Source organism: Pseudophryne corroboree, chromosome 8 (genome assembly GCF_028390025.1).
Source record: "Pseudophryne corroboree isolate aPseCor3 chromosome 8, aPseCor3.hap2, whole genome shotgun sequence".
In the NCBI taxonomy this organism is placed as follows: Eukaryota; Metazoa; Chordata; class Amphibia; order Anura; family Myobatrachidae; genus Pseudophryne; species Pseudophryne corroboree.
In genome coordinates, this window is record NC_086451.1 from 390,456,789 (window position 1) to 390,479,706 (window position 22,918).

The window sequence follows — 22,918 nt, forward strand, 5'->3', positions numbered from 1 at the left end:
GTGCAAACGCCACACAGTTAGGGCCTGCGTCGTCATTGACCCTGTGCTGTGTGACACTAATGCTTACCACTTTGCAATCATGCTACCTATACTGTATCCACTAGCAAAATTCCGCTGTGTCTCAGGCACACTGCCTTTGCAGACCGCTGCACCCCGCCGCACTGACACTCCCCTGTTTCTGTCAGCCGCGCTACACGGTGACTGACCGCTATCTTCCCCTCCTCTGTGTGCAGACTAATGGCTGGTCTGTTGATGATCTGGTGAGACCGGAGGGCTGGGGTTGCCTCTCCTGCCGAGACAAACCCAGCTCTCCTGTGTGTACGAATCTATAAAAGGAGACACCAGGGAGGATCATCACGGTGGCCATCTTTACTGTAGCTCCGCAGCAGTGTGCGATGATTAGCGGTCTCAATAAGTTCAGTGCTTCACCCCCTCATAGGTGTTCTGGGCTAAAGCATTTTCACTTGTAAGTAGTTCTCCAATGTGTATCTGGCAGCACTGCTGGGGACGTATAATGTGTATCTGGCAGCACTGCGGGGGGCGTATAATGTGTATCTGGCAGCACTGCGGGGGGCGTATAATGTGTATCTGGCAGCACTGCGGGGGGCGTATAATGTGTATCTGGCAGCAATGCGGGGGGCGTATAATGTGTATCTGGCAGCACTGCGCGGGGCGTATAATGTGTATCTGGCAGCACTGCGCGGGGCGTATAATGTGTATCTGGCAGCACTGCGCGGGGCGTATAATGTGTATCTGGCAGCACTGCGCGGGGCGTATAATGTGTATCTGGCAGCACTGCGCGGGGCGTGTAATGTGTATCTGGCAGCACTGCGCGGGGCGTATAATGGCCCTCATTCCGAGTTGATCGCTCGCAAGGCGAATGTAGCAGAGTTACACACGCTAAGCCGCCGCCTACTGGGAGTGAATCTTAGCTTCTTAAATGTGCGACCGATGTATGCGCAATATTGCGATTACAAACGAGTTAGTAGTTTTTGAGTAGCTTCAGACTTACTCTGCCTGTGCGATCAGTTCAGTGCTTTTCGGTCCTGGCTGACGTCATAAACACACCCAGCGTTCGCCCAGGCACACCCACCGTTTCCCCGGCCACTCCTGCGTTTTCTCCGGAAACGGTAGCGTTTCCAGCCACACGCCCCTAAAACGCCGTGCATCCGCCCAGTAACACCCATTTCCTGTCAATCACAATGCGAACGTCGGAGCGATGAAAAAGCCGTGAGTAAACTTACTTTCTTCATAGTAAAGTTACTTGGCGCAGTCGCAGTGCGAACATTGCGCATGCGCACTAAGAGAATTCTCACTGCGATGCGATGAAAATCTCCGAGCGAACAACTCGGAATGAGGGCCCATGTGTATCTGGCAGCACTGCTGGCATTTGTGTATCTGGTCGGCCCCCACACATTTTCACCTCACCAAATCTGTCCCTCTTTGCAAAAAGTTTGGTCACCCCTGCACTAGGCGATGTGCTTTATGAGCGACATCGCCTAGTGTTTCCCCTCCCGGGCCAGGGCGGTCGGCGCCATTGCATACACACTGAGCAATATGAGGACCATATCGCTCAGTGTTGTCACGCCACTGCTGGGCCGTGCAGGCAGCTTTTGGACGACAGTCCAAATGGAGATGCATGCATGGCCGACAGCGAGGGTCGTTAACGACCGCATACATACTGGCCAATATAGTAAACGACGTCGCTTAGGAAGGGTGAAAATGAGGGATGTCGTTTACTTTCTTGGCGAGTGTGTATGCACCTTTAGGGGTAATTTAGGAGCTTATTTTATTTTTATAAACCGTATAAAAATACAGAATAGTAATGTTCAACATAGGTAGCGAGTTTGGATATAAACATGTGAGGAGTACTACTGGAGAATAACACAATATACATATGACATAGTTACAGTAATGAAAAACCAATCTAAAAAAAGTTTAAATATTAAGTACCAAAGGAAAAATGTAATGGGTGTGGGGGAGTAAGAGAGCCTGGGGTACGAGAGGCAGAGTCTGGGAACCCGATGGCACTACTTAGGAGACCAGGAAAGGTCTGAGAAGATCCTGGGAGGATCTTTCTTGACTGTATAGCTACTGTAAATGAGCCAATCCCACCAAACTTGGATATAATTATGGGACTTACTGTGAAGGTAATCGGATATTTTTTTCACGCTTGTTTAATGCCAAATCCTGTTTAGAAGCTGCCGTCGGGTGTATTGGCCGTTTCCATTGAGAACTTGTTCGGAAAGTTTGTCAGCATTTTTGGCGAGTACCTCTGATGGGCTGCTTGTACTTTGGGTACATTGTTGAGAAGGTGCAGACTTGTGGGCAGGACCACCACATGTAGCTCTACTAACACTTTTATTATGGAAAAGTAGATCAGTGACTAGCTATCATTTTCTAGAAGGCAACCTGTGACCCTCCAACTGCTGTAAAACTACTCATCCCAGCATGTCCTAACAGCAAAACTGTGGCAGGTCATGTTGGTGTGCATAGTTCCACAGCATCTGGATTTCTGCAGGTTGCCTACCTCTGGAATAGATGATGGTTAGAATCTGGTTACTATGGACAATAGCCAAGTTTTAGTAACTCTACCCCTTAGCCAGAGAGAGATGTAGATGATGGCTCTTTATAGCGTTTTCCATATACTAGTGAATAGGAAATGTTTTCCGTTTATGGCAGATCACTGTGTGTGGTATGTTAAGTGGACGCTGAGTGAGCCATAAAATGTATATTTAGATGTTGTCTACAAATAAGTTTGACCACCACTTCCTTCAGGAAACTATGGCGACACTACACCGCTGGACTGATAATCAGATCCCCCGTCTACCCCTCGCTGTCTCCCCCCTATTCCCACAACCTGCACATAATGACTGGTAGGAACAGGGTTTGTAGTCCCTTATAATACCCTGTTGTAACCATCTAATAATCTGCAGTGATTGGTGGGGTCACAGACTCGGCCAGGAAGCTGGTTTATACACCTGCAGCATGCGGTAGGCTCATTGAAGCATCTTCTCTCTATTATGCAAAGCTCAGGTTTGGTAGAGCAGCATTGTAACCGCAGGACCCTAGGGACCTGGCCTCCAGGGCTGCTGCTTGGCCCTCCTAATGTCAGCATGTGATGAGGATCTCTGCATGCATCGCAGACACCATCCCTGCTGTTCTGGTTCCATCATGCTTGAGGGTCATGTAATGCGGTGCCATAGGTCTCTGTATTGCTGTGACTGACGTGTTGTACCATGGAGATGCATAATGATCCTGTGTGTGTCTCTGTCTGTACACAGCCTTCTCTAATCACCTCACAAACCTCTAACCACAACCCGGCCGCAGTGGAAATAATCTCTCACAATGTGTTAGCTTGTTGTAAGGAGGGGGGTGGTGTTTGTTGTTCACCTATCTCTGACGCCTTTATACGGTGTTTGTACATTAGATTTACACTGACGGATGGCTTTTTGTACAGTACGTTGCTGGCTCAGGGGTAAATCAGGCTAAGGATGCCAGTCTGTCAGCTGTGGTGCAATGGATATACTTGGTTCTGTTTAATCTATAGGGAGTGTGGTTTTGCTTCAGTGCTGCACAGGTCACCTAAGCAGTGCACAGTCCCTGTTACTGGCTGCTGATTGCATGAACAATCCAAGCAGATTTCACTTGAAGGATGTAGGAGGAAAGAGAATGGTTATGTATAGGTGAGGCCTGCAGGAGGACCTGGCTACAGAACCATCCTGGCTTGTGGTTCCATATTCCTAGCAGGGCTGCCATCAGAAATTGCGGGGCCCTGGACTGACAAAATAGACAGGCCCCCCCCCCCCCCTCCCCCCAAAATAAATAAATTAAAAAAAGATATATATTCTGCCACACCACACTATCCCTATGTGATGTCATACATTGTAACGTTACATATAGATGGAGCGTTGTGGACCTACAGGAACAGTTCACGGAGAGCTGATATGCAGGGAAAGATTGTTTTGAAGAAGTCCTCACTGTGTATCAGCCTTGTTGTTGTTTCACAGACTGGTGCCGCTCTCCTGGTATTGGCGGTACGAGCCAGAGGTGGGCCCTCATCTCTGTAAGGGCCCGGGACACCAGTCCCCCCCTGAGGGCTGCCCTGATTCCTAGTACAGTAATGTCTGCTGTCATAGGCCACTTGTGTGTCTGCTTGCTGTCCTGGCTGCAAGCTGCACAGCCTCCCCTGCCTGTATGCATTCTCAGTAAATGACCCCCTGCATATCGGAAGCAGTTGCACCCCCTTCCCCTCCACACACACTGCTCTCCATATTGCTTATCTACATAACATGCAAATATTGAATTTGTAACTATCAGAACAATCATTTAAACTCCCGACTGCAGAATTCTCTTTTACTTCTATCAGTCTGCAAACACAGCCTTCTGTTTGTCAACATTGGCTACACCATGGGTGTTGTGAGTTAAGCGCTGATATCATGCCGTGTAATAAGCATCCGCTCTTCCAGACGGGAATATGCAAAGTGTACGTTTTCTGCCTCACCCCACTCCCGTGTCGGTCCATGGTGCATGGTCTGCAAGTCCTAAGCATTTATCACCGTGCCTTCTAAATCATCTCGTACAATCGAGTAAATTGGGTATATGACAGAGGTGTTTATGGGGCTGCCTTCCATGTGACCCCTTAAGTCAGAGATTTTCTACCTATTACAACTCGCGGCACACTGAACAAGATGTAAATATTGCCATGGCACATTCAAATATATTGGTGATGCATGGTGCGGTTGCGTGTCCTAGGATGTCATGTCGCATCTTCTCCATAGGTAACGCCTGAGCCACATCTGAAAAAGCCAGAAGAGCCCAACACTGCCCAGGCCCAAAATTAGAACTGAGACTACAACCACTAAACCCACCAGTATTGATCGTTCCAGGGCCTCAGTAGCGGCAAAACACTGACGGGCCTGACTCTGCTTCTATGGTGGCGCACCTAGAGACTGCTCAGGGCACACTAGAGTGCCATGGCACAGCGGTTGAAAAACACTGTCTTAAGTCTTTCTTGATATTTATTTTATATAAAGTGTTGTTTTTTGGGCAACACTTGCGCTCTTTTTTTTTCCGTTTTAGTAAATCTGCCCCCTGTATATCATTGATTTACGTGGCTTGAAAGTGTCTTGTATAATGCTTTGGTTTTCTTCCTTTTTTCTTTTTTTTTTTTTGTGTATAATCTATAGTGACCTTTTTATTTGCATTTCTGTGAGCCATGAGCATGCATGTAAAAGGGACAACCTTACATGCATCACATCTTTTCAGATATTACATTTAACCCATTAGATATAACCTTTCTCGTTTAATTAACCCCACAGTGACTGTCAGAGACTGATCCAGTATTCCCTGGAAGGCGCAGCCGCATGATACTGAGGCATTATACCAATAAATGATAATAAAACCGTTGATCCCTGGGAGGCTGGAGATTAGTATTCTCCCAGCAAGACAATAGCATAACCCCCTACCCCAGTCCAAGCAACTCACTGAGTGAGAGGCTGTTTGTTTAGCATCAATTAAACTCATTAACGAAGACCTATAAATAGACTGTGGAAGTTGAGACTTGCTGGTTAATGAGTCAGTGTGTGTGTGAACTCAGATTTCATAATTAATCAAATTAAAATCTATTTTTTTTTTATACGAGTCTTGGCAAGGTATTACTAATTGATTTGCTTATGGTTTCTCAATGCGTAATTAAGTGAGGAATGTCCTTTTAGTGTTTGTTTTTCCATCACATAAATGAAGGAATTGCTTTCTCTGCTTTCTCTCCCTGTTCAGGCATGAAATGATTCCTTTATGAAGTCTTCGTTATAGATTAGCTGCTGATCGACAAAGATACTTAGGGCTGGTCCAGGCATCGGCGGGTCACGACACGGCCAAACCCTCTCCTATAAATCAGGCAGTTTCCGGGATCACTGATCGCTACTGTTAAGTTGAGCAACATTGTCATTGTGACAGACCCTGAGGGTGGTTTGTTGTACAGTGTGGTATATCCTACCACCCAGCGAATGGCAGAGGTGTACGGGCATGTAGCTTCATAATGAGATTACCAGAAGGGTTGGTTCATGGCACGCACCCACTGGAACATGGCATGTGCACATTCTGACTCTTGTCCCAACAAGCCCTTTTCTTGGCTACATACAGCAACCCCGTTATCTGATTGGTCATTTTCTACCAAGCTGGCCGGGTCCCAGACATCCACATCTGCAAATGCTGGTGATCTTGTGTGTGTGCCTACATTGCTGAGCAACTTGGTCTGTGTAGGGATGTCCAGGGGAAGTTCATTATTAGGGTTGGTAAGTGTTTGCTGAACGAATAATAGCTTCTTTATAGGTAGAGGACAGCCCAGCCCTTACAGCATAGGTATATTTGTCTCTGGGCCCGTTAGATGGAACATAGCGGCCAGCCTGATAAATAGCTGTATATACTTGTACTTGCAGAAGAAAGCTGTTCTCCTTTGTTACAAGTTCTTGGTAAACACTTCCCCTGATGAACAAATAGGGAGCATAGATCTGGCTATTTGTGTAGCCTTGTTTACTCATTGGATTTATTTGTTTTGCTATATGTTTGTGTATCTTTCCTCTCCAGCAAGAGTCACACTTGTATAACCGTGTGACAACCGCGTGCTGACCTGAGCAAGACAAAGAAGCTCTGTATTTGGATATGTTTCAAGTCAGGGCTGGGTGTTCTAAGCGGAGAAAGAGTCATCTACTTGTCAACGGTGGATTGTTTTCAATGATACCTTAAATCTTGGCCAGGGAGTCCATATGATGTGTAGGTGTATTCCTGGCCGACACAGAACACCCGGTCTCCTCCACGCACTATTGTACTATGCAGAGCGTCGCAGCCAAAGTGATAGGGGGACGCGGAGCGGCCCAGCCAAGCGCTGTAGGATTTAGGGCCTAGCAAAGGCTCGGTGGAATGAAAACCACAGGGTGGCCCAGCCTATGGTGCAATAGGATTTAGGGCAGAAGAGGGGCCAGTCCTATGGCATATTAGAATGAAGGCCTATGGGTTACAAGGTCGGAGCGACTAGGCTAATGGCACATTTATTCTAGGGGACCACAGATCGGCTTGGTGGATAGGTGACCGCAGGGTGACTCTTCCTCTGGCATGTGAGGATAAAGGGCCCAGTGGATGGAATACTACAGAGTGGCCCAGCTAGTATAGAAGGGATCTGGTCAGGATCCTGATGGTTGAGGTCCACTATAGAGGACCACAGAGAGGACTTTGGTAAGTGAATATTACAAGTGTATTGCTTTGCAGCCAGATTTATTGGTAGATAGTGTGCTAGAGTATTACATTGTGTCTTCAGTTTTGTGCGGCTTTCGTCATCCCTGTTCTGTTCTGTCGGTAGAGAAGTGCTTGACAGAATGTGTGTGTACGGAGAGCTGACAAGATTACTTTAGCTGCGAAGCATCTTCCATCTCCTTATGTGTGAATACTGCAGCGCGAGATGCCTGTGGACTATCCTACATGCTCCCTCCACACTACACAGGCCTGGTCATTGGAATCCTTGATAATGAAGTGACCCATACGGAAGTGTCCAAGAATAGGCAACAGACAATTACTGTGTTAGAAATGGTTGGAAAGTGTTAGGTCTGTGTAGGGCCCGAGCCTGTGACTCGCCTAGGCCAGACAGCAGAAACTGGGCACGCTGTGGAATTTTTAGTGATTTACATAAACTATTTAGCATTTTAAAAGCAGTGATTTCCTCTAGCTACAAAAATAAATGTCACTTGCGTGAAACCTGTCTCAGTTTTACCGGCAAGGAAAAGAATTTCATGTTGTTTTTGAACCCTCAGTGACTCAGGTCTCAACCTGTCTCCAGCACACTGGTGCCACACTTCGGGAGTGATTGGAGAGCGGATTGGGGCGGGGGGGATGCAGGTGTGGTGGCCCTTTTGATCTCCCACAATGCTTTGCACCACTGTTTTACCTGCTCCTGAATTATGGTTGTCTTGGTATCAAGCGTTTGTAATGTTGCCTCCGGGTTTGACAGTAAGTAAGGGAGAAGTCAATGTTGTAAATGGCTGATCTGTGACCCTGCATGCTTTCACCGTGTCAGTCTGCATTTGCATCACAGGTGGCTGTAAATTTACATTTAGCAAATAGCCGCTTCCACTGTTTATTTGGATGCCGTATAACAACAGCTGCATTTTCTTTTTTCTGTTTTACAGAATGCTGCTCATATAAACAGCGGTGTTGAAACACTCTATTCATTTTACAGATTTAGTCATCCTGACAGGAAAAATGCAATTATCAAACGCCAAAGCATTTTGTAATAGGGACTAGTCACGACTCCGGGCTCTGAGCTCCGGATACACTCAGGAAGCTGGAAATGGAGTTGGATACTCTCCACATGCAGTTGTCCACATAATTACACACAAACTAGAATCAGAGATTACTGGGGAATTGCGTTCCCCTATGTGGCAGTTTGTCTTGTAGCTGTGGCTTTTCTGTGTTGTGTTTTTTGTTTTGTTTTTGTACGCGGAAGTCTTTTATTATGGCAAAAGCTTCAAATGGAAAAAATGAGTAACTCTGTGTTTGTATCTTACATTTATGTATAAGCTTATAGGAAGTGCATAAGTTCTTCTGCTAAAGCGTTTCCTCCTGTGATGCTGACTGGTGGCAGGGAACATCTCTTATCTTCTGTCCCTTTTATACCTGTGTGCTCAGCACTGGACTTTGTGCAGTCACTCCAGTAAGTGGCCCAGCACGCAGTCACATGACCAGTGTATAGCCCCTTCAGAGAATAGGAATAGTCAGCATATCCCTCAGACATCCCTTTTTGTAGCATCAATAACCTAAAACTACTGTTTGTGCTTTGTTAAAAGGAAAAATACAAATGTCATTGTGAGGGGCTTTTAGCTATTCTGTTTATGTGCCTTGTTGCCTGTAGAGATGATTGAGGATCTGCCCCTTGTTCTAAAGCAGGCCGGTGGTGGAGTTAGGACTTTGCCCTGCCATGACACAGTCTAACACTTGGAGAATGCAGTGTTTTCAGCATTGATTTATTACACACACACAGAAGCTATGTCCAGCTCTTCTTGAGTGGCTTGTGCTAAGCTATGTCCCTCTGATTACTGCGCCCAGAGCCCATGTAGGTGCCCTGCTGATGGATTTGTCCAGCGATGAGGTAATGGGTTGTACACAGGACATTTTTCTGCAGTTTGGGGGAATTTGTGCTGCAGCTCATGAGGTAACTCTCCCCGCTTTGTTCTGTGTATATGACTTGTATACGCCTCTCTATAGCAAGCTTCTACATGTTGGACGAATGCATTTGCATGTAGTTTGATTACATTTCTTCCACAGTGCCTGCTGCAGCCCCCGTATGGTTTCTGTGCTGATGGCTCTTGGCAGTGACAGTGTTAAGAGCCTGTCCATATGCTAAATGCCCTCCCTCAGTCACCTGAGTGACTGGAATGCTTGTCTTTATGCAGAATTGCTGGTTTCTTGGGTCATACCGAGGCCTCTATATCATTGTGTATGCCCGGTAACATCGGACTGACTGGGAGGGGAGGTATCTGGAGAGGGTTAGTACCTTCTTACACTGCACCTGTTGCAGAAAACCCAGTGGCAGCAGTCTTTCTGTGCAGAGTCACCAGACTTGAGCATGGTTTGGTTCCACCACATGCAGCACATGTTTGAGCAGTATACAAACATACCTGTTACCATAATTCTTTCCTTTTATTCCGATAAATGCAGTTTGCGAGAGGGCCTATGATGTACGTTCTCACCGGTGGCTAGAGAGCCACCAGTAGTACATTGCGTGATCACTATAATGAATGTCCATACTTGGGAGCCTAGTTGGAAAAACAGACGAAGCTAAAAACGCAGTGGACCAGGGCAGCATAAGGGCTAAAACACACTACCCGGCTTTTGCCGGCCAGGAAAAAGCCGGACGGCTTTTTCCCGTGCCGGCATTGTAGTTAACAGTGTGAGGGGTAGGGTCCCTTCACACTGCACGGCCCCGGCCCGGCTGCCGGGTTGCTGCCAGGTCTCACCACTGGAAGGTCCGGCTGCCGGCCGGGCGCCGGGCTGTCTTTGCAGCCAGTAAACCATGTGTGTGAAGGGGAGCTTTCACACACAACGGTTTTTTCTGAAGCCGTGTCTGATGCTGCGCATGCGCACAGCATCACACACGGCTCAAAGCCGTCCTGTGTGACAGACTCTGCCGGTTTCTCCTGGATGGCAAAAAGCCGGACAAAGTTTGTCCGGCTTTTTGCCATCCGGGAAAAACCGGAGTGTGTGTTACAGCCCTAACACAGGTGGCTCAATAGCGAACAGTTATGTAGATTGTAGAGTGTGGCACAGACTGATATGAATTATGTACATTATCTGTAGAATGCTACTGTATAAATAAATGATACTAATATTCGGTAATAATATACTTTGCTCCTTGGAACGCGCCAGTGTTCTCCCTCTGTGGATAATTCAGAGAATGATAGACAAGCATAGTTTATCTGCGACGCCTGCCCCCCAAACAACATTTTCTGCACCTCTGTTATAGTAGGAGAGAGCTATCCTATATAGAAGTCTTAGCAGCTGGAGGCTTCATCTGACAAGATGTATGTATATTGTGACCAGTTGCATTGTTTTAAATGTCAACAATCCCCAGATGCTTGGCTCTGCGTGCTTGGGGACCAGCCAAACACACCATTGTTTCTGTTCACTTTGGAAGCATTTCCAGAAGTGTAATTTATTTGCAGATATGTATAATAGGACCTTGCGGCCGTTTCCTCCTGCCAAACATTGCTGAGCTGCAGGTCATAAACTAATCAGAAGACTTCCATATTGTCAGTCACGACATCTCCCCCTTATGTCTTCTTCTTACATTAGTTGGTGCAGAGGCCACCAGACAGCCCATAGCATCTTCTGTATTTAATATGCAAAGCGTAATTCACCTTTCCAAGCTATGCTTGTGTATAAGGATCCCTGCAATGACAGAGCTTACAATTCAGTGTTTTCCCATTGTCTTTCAGAAATCCTGGCGGAAACTTAAGAACATGGTTCACTGGTCACCGTTTGTGGTGTCCTTCAAGAAGCAGTATCCATGGATCCAGCTGGCTGGACATGCAGGTAATAATACATGACTGTTCCAGTTCTATTGTTTCCGATGCCGTGTGCAGTATCCTTTACACTGGTGGAAGAAATGTACTTTATACTGCCCACTTCCTGTACATGCTACTTAAATTATCTCTCCAGGAAATAAGTGTTGAGAGGTCATTTGCATTCCCCTGTAGTCTATACAATAAAGTGAATATCTCAAGGCACATCCGAGTATTTCCAGTATTATTCGTAAATGTTCTTTCAAATAAAAGTTCCTGAGAGATGAGTATTGAAACCAGAGTCTTTCCCCTGTAACGTAATGGCTGATTGCAGACACATCTGGGGAGCAGTAAATTGTCTGTATGGCTAGACTATGTTGAAAGTCAGGGAGGTCACCGTACAGGGGCAACGTGCTACTATAACTCACGGCTGTTTCCCTGCAGGTAACTTTAAGGCTGGAGAGTATGGGAAAATCCTGAAGAAGTTCTGTCTTTGTGAGCAGCAGTGCTTAGAGTGGCTAAACCGTGACTCACTACAGCCCTATGTCCCTGGTTACTTCGGTGTGGTAGAGAAGGATGGACAGACCTACAACCAAATGGAGGATCTACTTTCAGAGTTTGACTCCCCGTCTATCATGGACTGCAAAATGGGTGTTAGGTGAGGGATGGATGAAAGTCTGTGTACTGTGGTGTTTGCGTCCTGTGCGTAAACCGTATTTATTGCTGTGTGAAGTGGTTTTCTTGAAATGTTGTGTTGTAAGGTGGTGGTTCTCTGTCATGTGGCAGGAACGGAGAGCCATGTGCCCAACCTGTTAACAGACTGGAGATTCAGGTCACTTTATGGAGGTGGAGATGTTGGGCAAAGTCTCATTTGTTTCTCCCCTTTTAACTTCAGGACATATCTAGAGGAGGAGTTGGTCAAGGCCCGGGAGAAGCCCAAACTCCGAAAGGACATGTATGATAAGATGATTGCTGTAGACCCTGACGCACCTACTGAAGAGGAGCACAGACAGAGGGCAGTCCTGAAGCCCCGATACATGCAGTGGCGGGAGACCCTGAGTTCTACTGCTACCATGGGCTTTAGGATAGAGGGCATCAAGGTGAGCAGGGCAGAGTCCCTGAACTAATGGTTTATCTATATTTGGTTTTATGCAATGATAGTGCAAACACTATACTGACGACAGTAATCAGTAGATAAGCAAGAGCTAACAAAAAAAGGCCAAACCTAAAATTGTGGAGAATCACTCTACAAAGATGTCTTCATATGGTTGGTACAGAGCTAGACTTCACCCCGTGCCCAAGAGACTGAGGTGAGGCAACACAGTGGCGAGGCTGGCACAGATCCCAGAACATATAGTATAACCATAAATGATTAGATATGACTGTGGGAAATGGCACAGTTGGTGAGGGAAAGTGTTTATTAAGACATTCAAATCAAACCTAACTTAAGCCATCGGGGGTTGGGAATTGCTTACAGGTCCATGTGTAGGAGACCTCTTGAAGGGAATAGGTTTTACTGGCAGCTCATGTAGCATGGAAGGAAAAGGAGATGTGGGTCTTGGAGTGAACCCAAGAGACTTGTTTTGAGATTATAGGGCCCATACAGAAACCCGGAGTCCAGCGCGGCAGCGAGGGTAATCGTGAGTCCAGCGCGGCAGCGAGGGTAATCGTGAGTCCAGCGCGGCAGCGAGGGTAATCGTGAGTCCAGCGCGGCAGCGAGGGTAATCGTGAGTCCAGCGCGGCAGCGAGGGTAATCGTGAGTCCAGCGCGGCAGCGAGGGTAATCGTGAGTCCAGCGCGGCAGCGAGGGTAATCGTGAGTCCAGCGCGGCAGCGAGGGTAATCGTGAGTCCAGCGCGGCAGCGAGGGTAATCGTGAGTCCAGCGCGGCAGCGAGGGTAATCGTGAGTCCAGCGCGGCAGCGAGGGTAATCGTGAGTCCAGCGCGGCAGCGAGGGTAATCGTGAGTCCAGCGCGGCAGCGAGGGTAATCGTGAGTCCAGCGCGGCAGCGAGGGTAATCGTGAGTCCAGCGCGGCAGCGAGGGTAATTGTGAGTCCAGCGCGGGTGCGAGGGTAACCGTGAGTCCAGCGCGGGTGCGAGGGTAACCGTGAGTCCAGCGCGGGTGCGAGGGTAACCGTGAGTCCAGCGCGGCAGCGAGGGTAACCGTGAGTCCAGCGCGGCAGCGAGGGTAATCGTGAGTCCAGCGCGGCAGCGAGGGTAACTGTGAATTAAATTTGAAGTGGAAAAGGGTGAAGCGTAATGCTGGGTACACACTACTAGATCTATCTGCAGATCAATGGTTCTGCAGATATATCTATGGACAGACTGGGCAGTGGGGCTAATTCAGACCTGATCGGTGCTGTGCGTTTTCGCATCCCATGGCTGTCTTAACCCTGCGATCACCTCTGCCTGATTGACAGGCAGAGGCAGGAAGAGGCGCGGTCTGGGCAACGCAGGCATGTGTGTGTTAGGCCTAGTCTGTTGAGCATACACACTGCCCAATCCAATGGGACTGACGACATGAACTGGGCGGGCATTTACATACACCTGCCCAGTTCCGAAGTCAATCACCGCAGGCTGCTGCAGCTTGTGTACGGGCAGTTGGTTGACCACCCGTACACACACACGGATGCACCAATATAAAGTTAGACAAACATATATATTGCTCATACACACTGGCCGGCGGACCCGCAATATATCGGCTAGTGTGTACGCACCATTAGTCTGGTGTCCCACGTTGCCTTTGCAAATGTCATTATTTGGGCCTGATAGATGTGGATTTTTATTGGTTCAGTCCCTCCATGAACAAGAGCGCAGTGCTTATGACAACAGCATATTTAGTTAAGCTATTGAACTACTGTACTGGAGACTGTGACATGTGCATTAAATATTGTTTTGTTTTTTTCTTGCAGAGAGCTGATGGGACATGTAACACAAACTTCAAGAAGACCAAACAGCGGGAGCAAGTGATGAGCGCGCTGGAAGACTTTGTAGATGGCAATACAAATATTTTGGTGAGTGGCTGGAATGCACAGAACCATTGTCCAGCTCCTTATTTGTGGCTAGGAGTGTGTGTGTCCCCTATCGTCTATATGCTGACTGTAGGCCAGGGGTTCTCAAACTCGGTCCTCAGGACCCCACACAGTGCATGTTTTACAGGTAACCCAGCAGGTGCACAGGTGTATTAATTACTCACTGACACATTTTAAAAGGTCCACAGGTGGAGTTAATTATGTCACTTGTGATTCTGTGGGGAGACCTGCAAAACATGCACCGTGTGGGGTCCTGAGGACCGAGTTTGAGAACCTGTGCTGTAGGCTAATGTGTGATCACTTTGAAGAATATATCTGTACTCTCCCCAGCTTTTTACAAGCAGAATGGACTTGAAATAGAGCAGGCAGTGACCAGGGTCCATCTGGTGTTTTGGAAACGCTCAATAAGCACAGACAGTATGTTTCTCACAGTGATTAATAGAATCACTGTTGGGCGGAAGGCAAATCGCCAGTGTGACCAATCCCTTAAGCCTTCTACATCAGTCAGCGCCAAAAATAAATGGACTTGTCAGTGGGGATCAGAAGAGATGAGTGACCATGTTTTTGTCCTCTTGTTTAATTGCAGAAAAATTACTTAACGAGATTGAAAGAGCTTCGGACGGAGCTGGAGAAGTCTGAGTTTTTTAAGCAACATGAGGTATTTATCTACTTATCATGCAGTCTAATTAATCCCACATCCTGCTTCTCTACGTATTACTCACATGGATCATCTTCTTGTGTTCTAGAAGAGTCTCGGGTCTTACTTAAGAGCTGTTCCCTAGCCCACTATCTAGAAGAATGATGATTCATGGGTATGGAGTCAGCATACCGATAGTCTGGATCCTGGTTGTCACAAGACAGACGCCGGGATCCCGACAGTGCCACCATACCAATGCCGGTATACCGGCGAGGTAGATGATTCCCCCTCTATGAGTGTCCATGACACCCACAGAGGGAGAAAGGAACCTGTGGCGAGCGTAGCTCACCACCGTGCCCACAGCGTGGGGAGAGCGGCGAGCCCGCAAGGGGCTTCGTTGCACTCGCCCCCTGCCGGCATTACACCGCTTGGGATGCCGATGTCGGGATCTTGACGTTCAGCATCCCGGCCGGCGGGATCTCATCCCGATTCATGGTCATGTCAGGGCAGCAAAGTGTAAAGGGCCCTACAGACTGGGCGACCCGCCGCCAAGCTGCCCGATCGCCGATACGGCAGATAGGCGACCCAGCAGCGGGGGGAGGTGACGGGGGTGTGTGAAGTTTTTTCACTCCCCCTTCACCTGGCTCCATAGCACTGCATACAAATATGGACGAGATCGTCCATATTGGCCTGCATGCACAAGCGACGGGGCACCAACGATGAACGAGTGCGGGCCGCGCATCGTTCATCGTTGCTGTTTACACACAGAAAGATATGAACGGTATCTCATTCATTAAAGAACGAGATTGTTCATATCTTTCACTAATATTGCCCAGTGTGTAGGGACCATAATTGTCCATAAATTAGTCTCCATGTGAGATCCAGAATCCTACATTACTGGGTCACAGTGTGTATGGGCCATACATGTATTGCTCTACTCTAAGTACATATTTGTTCTTATACATCATTGCTGCAGTAGCGCCAAACAGCCCCTCTCAACACGCCCATTCCTGTGTGACCCTGCTAGCGTTGGACGTCTTTTTTCCATATTTTTATCCAAAAATGTCTTAGTAGCGATGCAACTGGGTTACCACGGGAGACTGTGCTGATTGTGACACTTGTAGATCTATGTGGCACTGAGTATCGGGATCTGTATACGAAGTGCTACAATGCAGTGTCCGCAACTGTTTTCCACACCAAGTTCCATTGTGCTTTGTATACAGACTCGGTCATGCACAGATATACAGGTGCCGCGTCAAATGAATCAGCAGTCTCCTTGTGCATTCTAGTCGCACCGCATTGCGACGAAGCATGTTCGGGCGAAAATATGCAAAAAAAAAAGACGCCCGTCGCTGGTAGTGACACGGGACCTGGCAGCTCACTCGTGTCAGACATCTCGTACCACATGGTGTATTGAGGTTAGTTGTATGTGGACACATCTGTCACCCTGCTTCTGTGAGCACTTTCCAGACACTGCTGCCCAGTACAGGCTGTGAAACTCTACCATGCTCCTGCTTTGCAGGCAGCCATTGAACAGGTAGGGAGTTGGTGATCAGTGGTGCCAACCCACAGTGGAAGCAGCTGTTTTGTGGCACAATAATAATGAATGTGCGTTTTACTAGGAACCACTAACACTCAGGAATGAAACCTGCTCGTCGTCCCAAAGTAGAGGCTGTGATACACATGAACGAGAAGATGTTTTGTCCCAGTCACTAGCCTGCAATGATTTATGTACCTAGGAACTTGTCCAACCCATTCTTATGGTCTCCTGTCTCCGCAGGTGGTTGGAAGCTCTCTACTCTTCGTCCATGACTCCTCTGAGCTCGCCAAGGTCTGGATGATCGACTTTGGAAAGACTGTTCGATTACCAAACAAGCAAACACTAAATCACCGGGCGCCTTGGGTGGAAGGTAACCGAGAAGATGGCTACCTGTGGGGGCTTGACAACCTCATTACCATCTTCTCTGACATGGTGCAGGACTAGGAGACTTTTCTAACACCCAATATTGGCTCCATTATCAGAGCATAAAAGGGCACCAGCATCCGGCACTCCGGTAGTGGAATTACTAGTGACAGACAATCCCTGGATATTATATTTCCTGCCTCATCTCTAAAGACTAGCATCCACTTCAGTCTAATGTATTATAGTTGCGTTCTATTTATGACTTTTGTAGCCTCATAGAAACACTGGAAGTTTTGTACAGTTTATTGCTGGGAGAAGCACATAGCTCCATTCTTTTATCATTTGTATGCGCGTGTATATATATATATATATATATCTATATATTTTATTACATATTTGAAAACTGGTTCTTTATATTAATATTTTTTTAACATTTTTAAATATAAGATGGGGAATATTTTTTATCTCCTTTAGGAATGGAATGTTCTGGTTTTGACTTTTGTTAACCAAAGAAATGATTGCTCATGTAAGCTGTAGTCCTTTCCAAATAATGAGAGCGGTTATCCATTTTGAGTCAAGTGTTTTCATTGGCTGTCAGCCCTTTAAAGCTGCACTAGGAAAATGTTTTACTGATTAGTCCCTGCCCCCCTTGCCAGTGCCCTGAGGACCAATCACACTCTGGTGATTGGTCCTTCTGCTTACAGACTCCCCTTTGTCACCCTTTAAACCAAACATTGGAATGCAGGTGCTCCTAGGACTCTGGCTAGGATGAGATGGGATGTTGGTAAAGTATTTTCATAGGTGGAAATGCAGCTGTAAGACCATACTGACCTCTATTCCCCCTTTGTGTGTGTGTGTGTGTGTGTGTGTGTGTGTGTGTGTGTGTGTGTGTGTGTGTGTGTGTGTGTGTCGGGGTGCTCGGTATGTGGAAAATGACACATTTTTAGGAGTATTGCATTTTCTAAAGACAAACGTTCATATGGTTCCAGCAGATTTAATGAGGGCTTTCTGAATAGCCGATCTGAAAAAAGTTGAAATATACTTAAGAAAACCAGTCTGTGGGGGCAGAGCCATAATTATATAGCTGGGAATAGACTGGCTAGTGGCCAGGGCATGGTTTAGTATTGACCACACGCACATGCTTTCTGCATAGACCTGAGGTCATGGTATTTGGGAACCTTACACTACTCGGCTTATAGGTCATGTTGCTCTTTGTAAACTAGGGGTGGAATTGTGGCCTGGAATTACACGTTTTTGGCTTAAAATGAAAGAAATGTCCAAAGGAGCAGAACCTGTAAGATATTCACTGCAATCAGCGCTAAATTGGACGAAATCTTCAGAAAATAGGAGAACTTTTGTTTTATGCGCTTGGGTGTGGAAAATTGCATTAGCGTGGACCCACTGCCCACACGCAGAAGGAGCAGCCAGTTTGTGGGCTCAATCAGTATTCATAGGATTGAGGGTGGCCTCTGTGGATCCCACTAGTTCTCCGTGAACTCATAGGCAATAGGTGCACTGCATAATATGCATAAACTGCCTGAATAGGACTGGCTACATTTTATTTATAAGATAACCTACGTGGGAGAAAGTGTGCAGTATGATCAGGCAGTGATACACATCTTGCAGTGTACCCATCGCCTGCACACGGTGGAGATAATCCCTTTTGTGGGTGTGAAACAAGCAATATTCTGGTGGAGCCAGTACCTGCCCCCCTGGGATATGACTGTTGGTCCAGGCACAGATTGGCTGCAGGCTCTGCGTGTAGGTGTGTAAGTGACTGTTGCACCCTTAGGTCGTGCACAACCTGATTTTCAGCAACAGGCAAATTCTTTATTTGCATTTTTGTCCCGTTTTTGTCTTACATTTGAGCTAATGTAATGTTTGCTTATGTGCAAGTTAAACTTTAGCATGACACAACTGTTCTAGATCAGTAACTGGAGCACATGCCTCTGGGCCTACAGTGCCGGTTCCTAGCTCCGGGACTCCTGTCTAACCCAAGTACCGGTCTCCACGTTTTGGATACTCCTGGCACCTGTGATTCTTCATCTGGGTGGATTCTGTCTCTTTGGACTGATTCGCCTGATTGGATGGGAACAGTAACTAAGCCAATAGGTGTATAGCCAGCTAGTCCAATCAGGTTTATTCACCTTCCCCAGGGGAAGGTTGTGTTAACCAGTTTCAGTTCACAAGCTGCTTGTTTTCTGTTTAGCAATAATTACCAAATAGTATAAATTGGTTACACTGAGAGAGATTCTATCTCCAGAATAGAAGACAGTACAATTTGTAGCCAGCCTGTTGTTCTAAGGCTGGGAATTCAACATGTGGCTCTGCAGCTGCTGTGGAACCACACAGCCCAGCATGCCCTGCCACAGTTCTAGCATGCTCTAGTAGCAAAACTGTGACAGGGCATGCTGGGATGTGTAGTTCTGCAGCAGCTGGGTCACTGCATGTTGTACACCCCTGCTCTAAGGGCATCATGTTGTTGTCCAAGAGCATAGTCACCCATAACCAGGGTTTACCAAGCTATAGATCTCTTACTGGCGTGTAGCTACAAATCCACACATGCCTGGCAGGGACTGGTAGCTCCGTACCAGCTGAAGATCCGAGGTTGCTTACTGATCTAGAAGAATCTCACAATATTCGTAGTTTTTATACAAAGTAATATGACTGCTGAGGATGGCTGGGCTCAATGAATGATATATTTACATCTAATTTTTATTTTTTTGATAAAAAAATGATTTTTTACACTATTCCTGTAACGTATTTGGAATATATGGTTTTTATAATAAATAAGACCCTGAAAAAGGATGGACTGTGGAAGTATTCATAATAATACATCGTTCCTTTTATATATTGCATAGTTACTGAGAAAAATGCTTAAACTGTGTAAAATGTCACACCTCCCAATACAACAGCAGCCGTGTTCATAGAACCTGCTTTATTTATTTTTAGTTTTTAACTCCATAACCAAATGGAAATCTAGTTTAACAGAATGGATGAACTAGGATGTGCTTAACAGTCGGTTGTATATACACAGTATTCTTTCTATGTTAGGAAACCACAATATATGGGAGTACAGCAAATGATAAACACAGGATGCATGTTATTGCTGGTTTGTATAATTATTGGCTGTGTTTCAGCAGCCACAGGCAGGTTCAGCCATGTCGTGCAGTGCCAGTTCAGCAGTTTCTGCCAGGTCCTGCCGGGGTTTCAGCCCTACCCGAATGCAGAGGTCTCCATGTGTTCTGACACTACAAGTCTCGCTGTCACTGTCTCTGCATTCTGACACTGTAAGACTCACTGCCCGACACTAAATGTCTCCATGTGTTCTGACACTACAAGTCTCGCTGTCACTGTCTCTGCATTCTGACACACTGCCTGGAGCTACAAGTCTCGCTGTCCGGCTGTCACTTTCTCTGCATTCTGACACACTGCCTGGAGCTACAAGTCTTGCTGTCCGGCTGTCACTGTCTCTGCATTAAGACACACTGCCTGGCGCTAAATGTCTCCATGTGTTCTGACACTACAAGTCTCACTGTCTCTGCATTCTGACACACTGCCTGGTGCTAAATGTCTCCATGTGTTCTGACACTACAAGTCTCACTGTCACTGTCTCTGCATTCTGATACACTGCCTGGTGCTAAATGTCTCCATGTGTTCTGACACTACAAGTCTCACTGTCTCTGCATTCTGACACACTGCCTGGTGCTAAATGTCTCCATGTGTTCTGACACTACAAGTCTCACTGTCACTGTCTCTGCATTCTGACACACTGCCTGGCGCTAAATGTCTCCATGTGTTCTGACACTACAAGTGTCACTGTCACTGTCTCTGCATTCTGATACACTGCCTGGTGCTAAATGTCTCCATGTGTTCTGACACTACAAGTCTCACTGTCACTGTCTCTGCATTCTGATACACTGCCTGGTGCTAAATGTCTCCATGTGTTCTGACACTACAAGTCTCACTGTCTCTGCATTCTGACACACTGCCTGGTGCTAAATGTCTCCATGTGTTCTGACACTACAAGTCTCACTGTCACTGTCTCTGCATTCTGATACACTGCCTGGTGCTAAATGTCTCCATGTGTTCTGACACTACAAGTCTCACTGTCACTGTCTCTGCATTCTGACACACTGCCTGGTGCTAAATGTCTCCATGTGTTCTGACACTACAAGTCTCACTGTCACTGTCTCTGCATTCTGACACACTGCCTGGCGCTAAATGTCTCCATGTGTTCTGACACTACAAGTGTCACTGTCACTGTCTCTGCATTCTGATACACTGCCTGGTGCTAAATGTCTCCATGTGTTCTGACACTACAAGTCTCACTGTCTCTGCATTCTGACACACTGCCTGGTGCTAAATGTCTCCATGTGTTCTGACACTACAAGTCTCACTGTCACTGTCTCTGCATTCTGACACACTGCCTGGCGCTAAATGTCTCCATGTGTTCTGACACTACAAGTCTCACTGTCACTGTCTCTGCATTCTGATACACTGCCTGGTGCTAAATGTCTCCATGTGTTCTGACACTACAAGTCTCACTGTCACTGTCTCTGCATTCTGATACACTGCCTGGTGCTAAATGTCTCCATGTGTTCTGACACTACAAGTCTCACTGTCACTGTCTCTGCATTCTGACACACTGCCTGGCGCTAAATGTCTCCATGTGTTCTGACACTACAAGTGTCACTGTCACTGTCTCTGCATTCTGACACACTGCCTGGTGCTAAATGTCTCTGTGTTCTGACACTACAAGTCTCTCTGTCACTGTCTCTGCATTCTGACATTATAAGACTCACTGGGGTATATGCAATTCACGGCGAATCGCGGCAAATTATCGCCGTTTTTCAATTCGACTCAATTCGACAGGTGAATTCCGGAAGGTGGCTTCCGGAATTCACCATATTCAATGAAAAACGGATTCGCCAGAGTCGCGGGCGAAAATCGGCCGATTTGGCGGATTTTGCCGCGATTTTAAAAAACGGGAAAAAACGGGAAAAACCCGGGGGAAAAAATGGCGTGGGGTCCCCCCTCCAAAGCATAACCAGCCTCGGGCTCATCGAGCTGGTCCTGGTTCTAAAAATCCGGGGAAAAATTGGCCAGGGATCCCCCGTATTTTTAAAACCAGCACCGGGCTCTGCGCCTGGTGCTGGTGCCAAAAATACGGGGGACAAAAAGAGTAGGGGTCCCCCGTATTTTTAACACCAGCATCGGGCTCCACTAGCTGGACAGATAATGCCACAGCCGGGGGTCACTTTTATGCCGTGCCCTGCGGCCGTGGCATTAAATATCCAACTAGTCACCCCTGGCCGGGGTACCCTGGGGGAGTGGGGACCCCTTCAATCAAGGGGTCCCCCCCCCCCCCAGCCACCCAAGGGCCAGGGGTGAAGCCCGAGGCTGTCCCCCCCCCCCCATCCAATGGGCTGCGGATGGGGGGGCTGATAGCCTTTTGTGATAATAAAAAGATATTGTTTTTTCCAGTAGTACTACAAGTCCCAGCAAGCCTCCCCCGCAAGCTGGTACTTGGAGAACCACAAGTACCAGCATGCGGGAGAAAAACGGGCCCGCTGGTACCTGTAGTACTACTGGGAAAAAAATACCTCAAAAAAAACAGGACACACACACCGTGACAGTAAAACTTTATTACACACTACCGACACACACATACTTACCTATGTTGACACGCCGACTGCCACGGTCTCCGACGATCCGAGGGTACCTGTGAAAAAATGATACTCACCTTCCAGCGTCCAGAGATAAATCCACGTCCAGAGAGATAAATCCACGTACTTGTAAAAAAAAAAGAACACGCAAATACCCGCTCCATACCGGACTAGAAAGGGGTCCAATGCTTTCACATCAGACCCCTTTCTCCCGAATGCCGGGACATCACGTGACTCCTGTCACTGAAGTCCCTTCAGCCAATCAGGAAGCGCTACTTCCGTGGCGCTCACCTGATTGGCTGTGCGCTGTCTGTACTGTGACAGCACATCGCAAAGCCGCTCCATTACTTTCAATGGTGGGAACTTAGCGGCTAGCGGTGGGGTCAGCCGCTGACCGGCGGGTGACCTTACCGCTAGCCGCTAAGTTCCCACCATTGAAAGTAATGGAGCGGCTTTGCGATGTGCTGTCACAGTACAGACAGCGCACAGCCAATCAGGTGAGCGCAACGAAGTTGCGCTTCCTGATTGGCTTAGAGACCTTTCTGTGACAGCTGTCACTGACAGGTCTCATTCGTGGAAAGGTGTCCCATGTGTCAGCATGGGACCCCTTTCAGTCCGGCATGGAGCGG

General features: G+C 47.2%; 2 protein-coding genes across 2 annotated transcripts in view; one reads left to right on the forward strand and one right to left on the reverse strand.

The window, feature by feature from the left end:
- ITPKC (inositol-trisphosphate 3-kinase C) overlaps positions 1–19,428 on the forward strand; it is a 115,891-nt gene extending 96,463 nt beyond the window's left edge. The window contains exons 3-8 of the mRNA XM_063937703.1: positions 10,986–11,082; positions 11,496–11,709; positions 11,947–12,151; positions 13,961–14,062; positions 14,667–14,738; positions 16,498–19,428. Coding sequence (XP_063793773.1) covers positions 10,986–11,082; positions 11,496–11,709; positions 11,947–12,151; positions 13,961–14,062; positions 14,667–14,738; positions 16,498–16,701 — 894 coding nt within the window. The 3' untranslated portion in view covers positions 16,702–19,428. The remainder of the gene's footprint in view (positions 1–10,985; positions 11,083–11,495; positions 11,710–11,946; positions 12,152–13,960; positions 14,063–14,666; positions 14,739–16,497) is intronic.
- The window catches only part of ACTMAP (actin maturation protease), a 95,906-nt gene that overhangs the window by 16,718 nt on the left and 56,270 nt on the right, over positions 1–22,918 (reverse strand). The gene's annotated exons all lie outside the window — the stretch shown is intronic.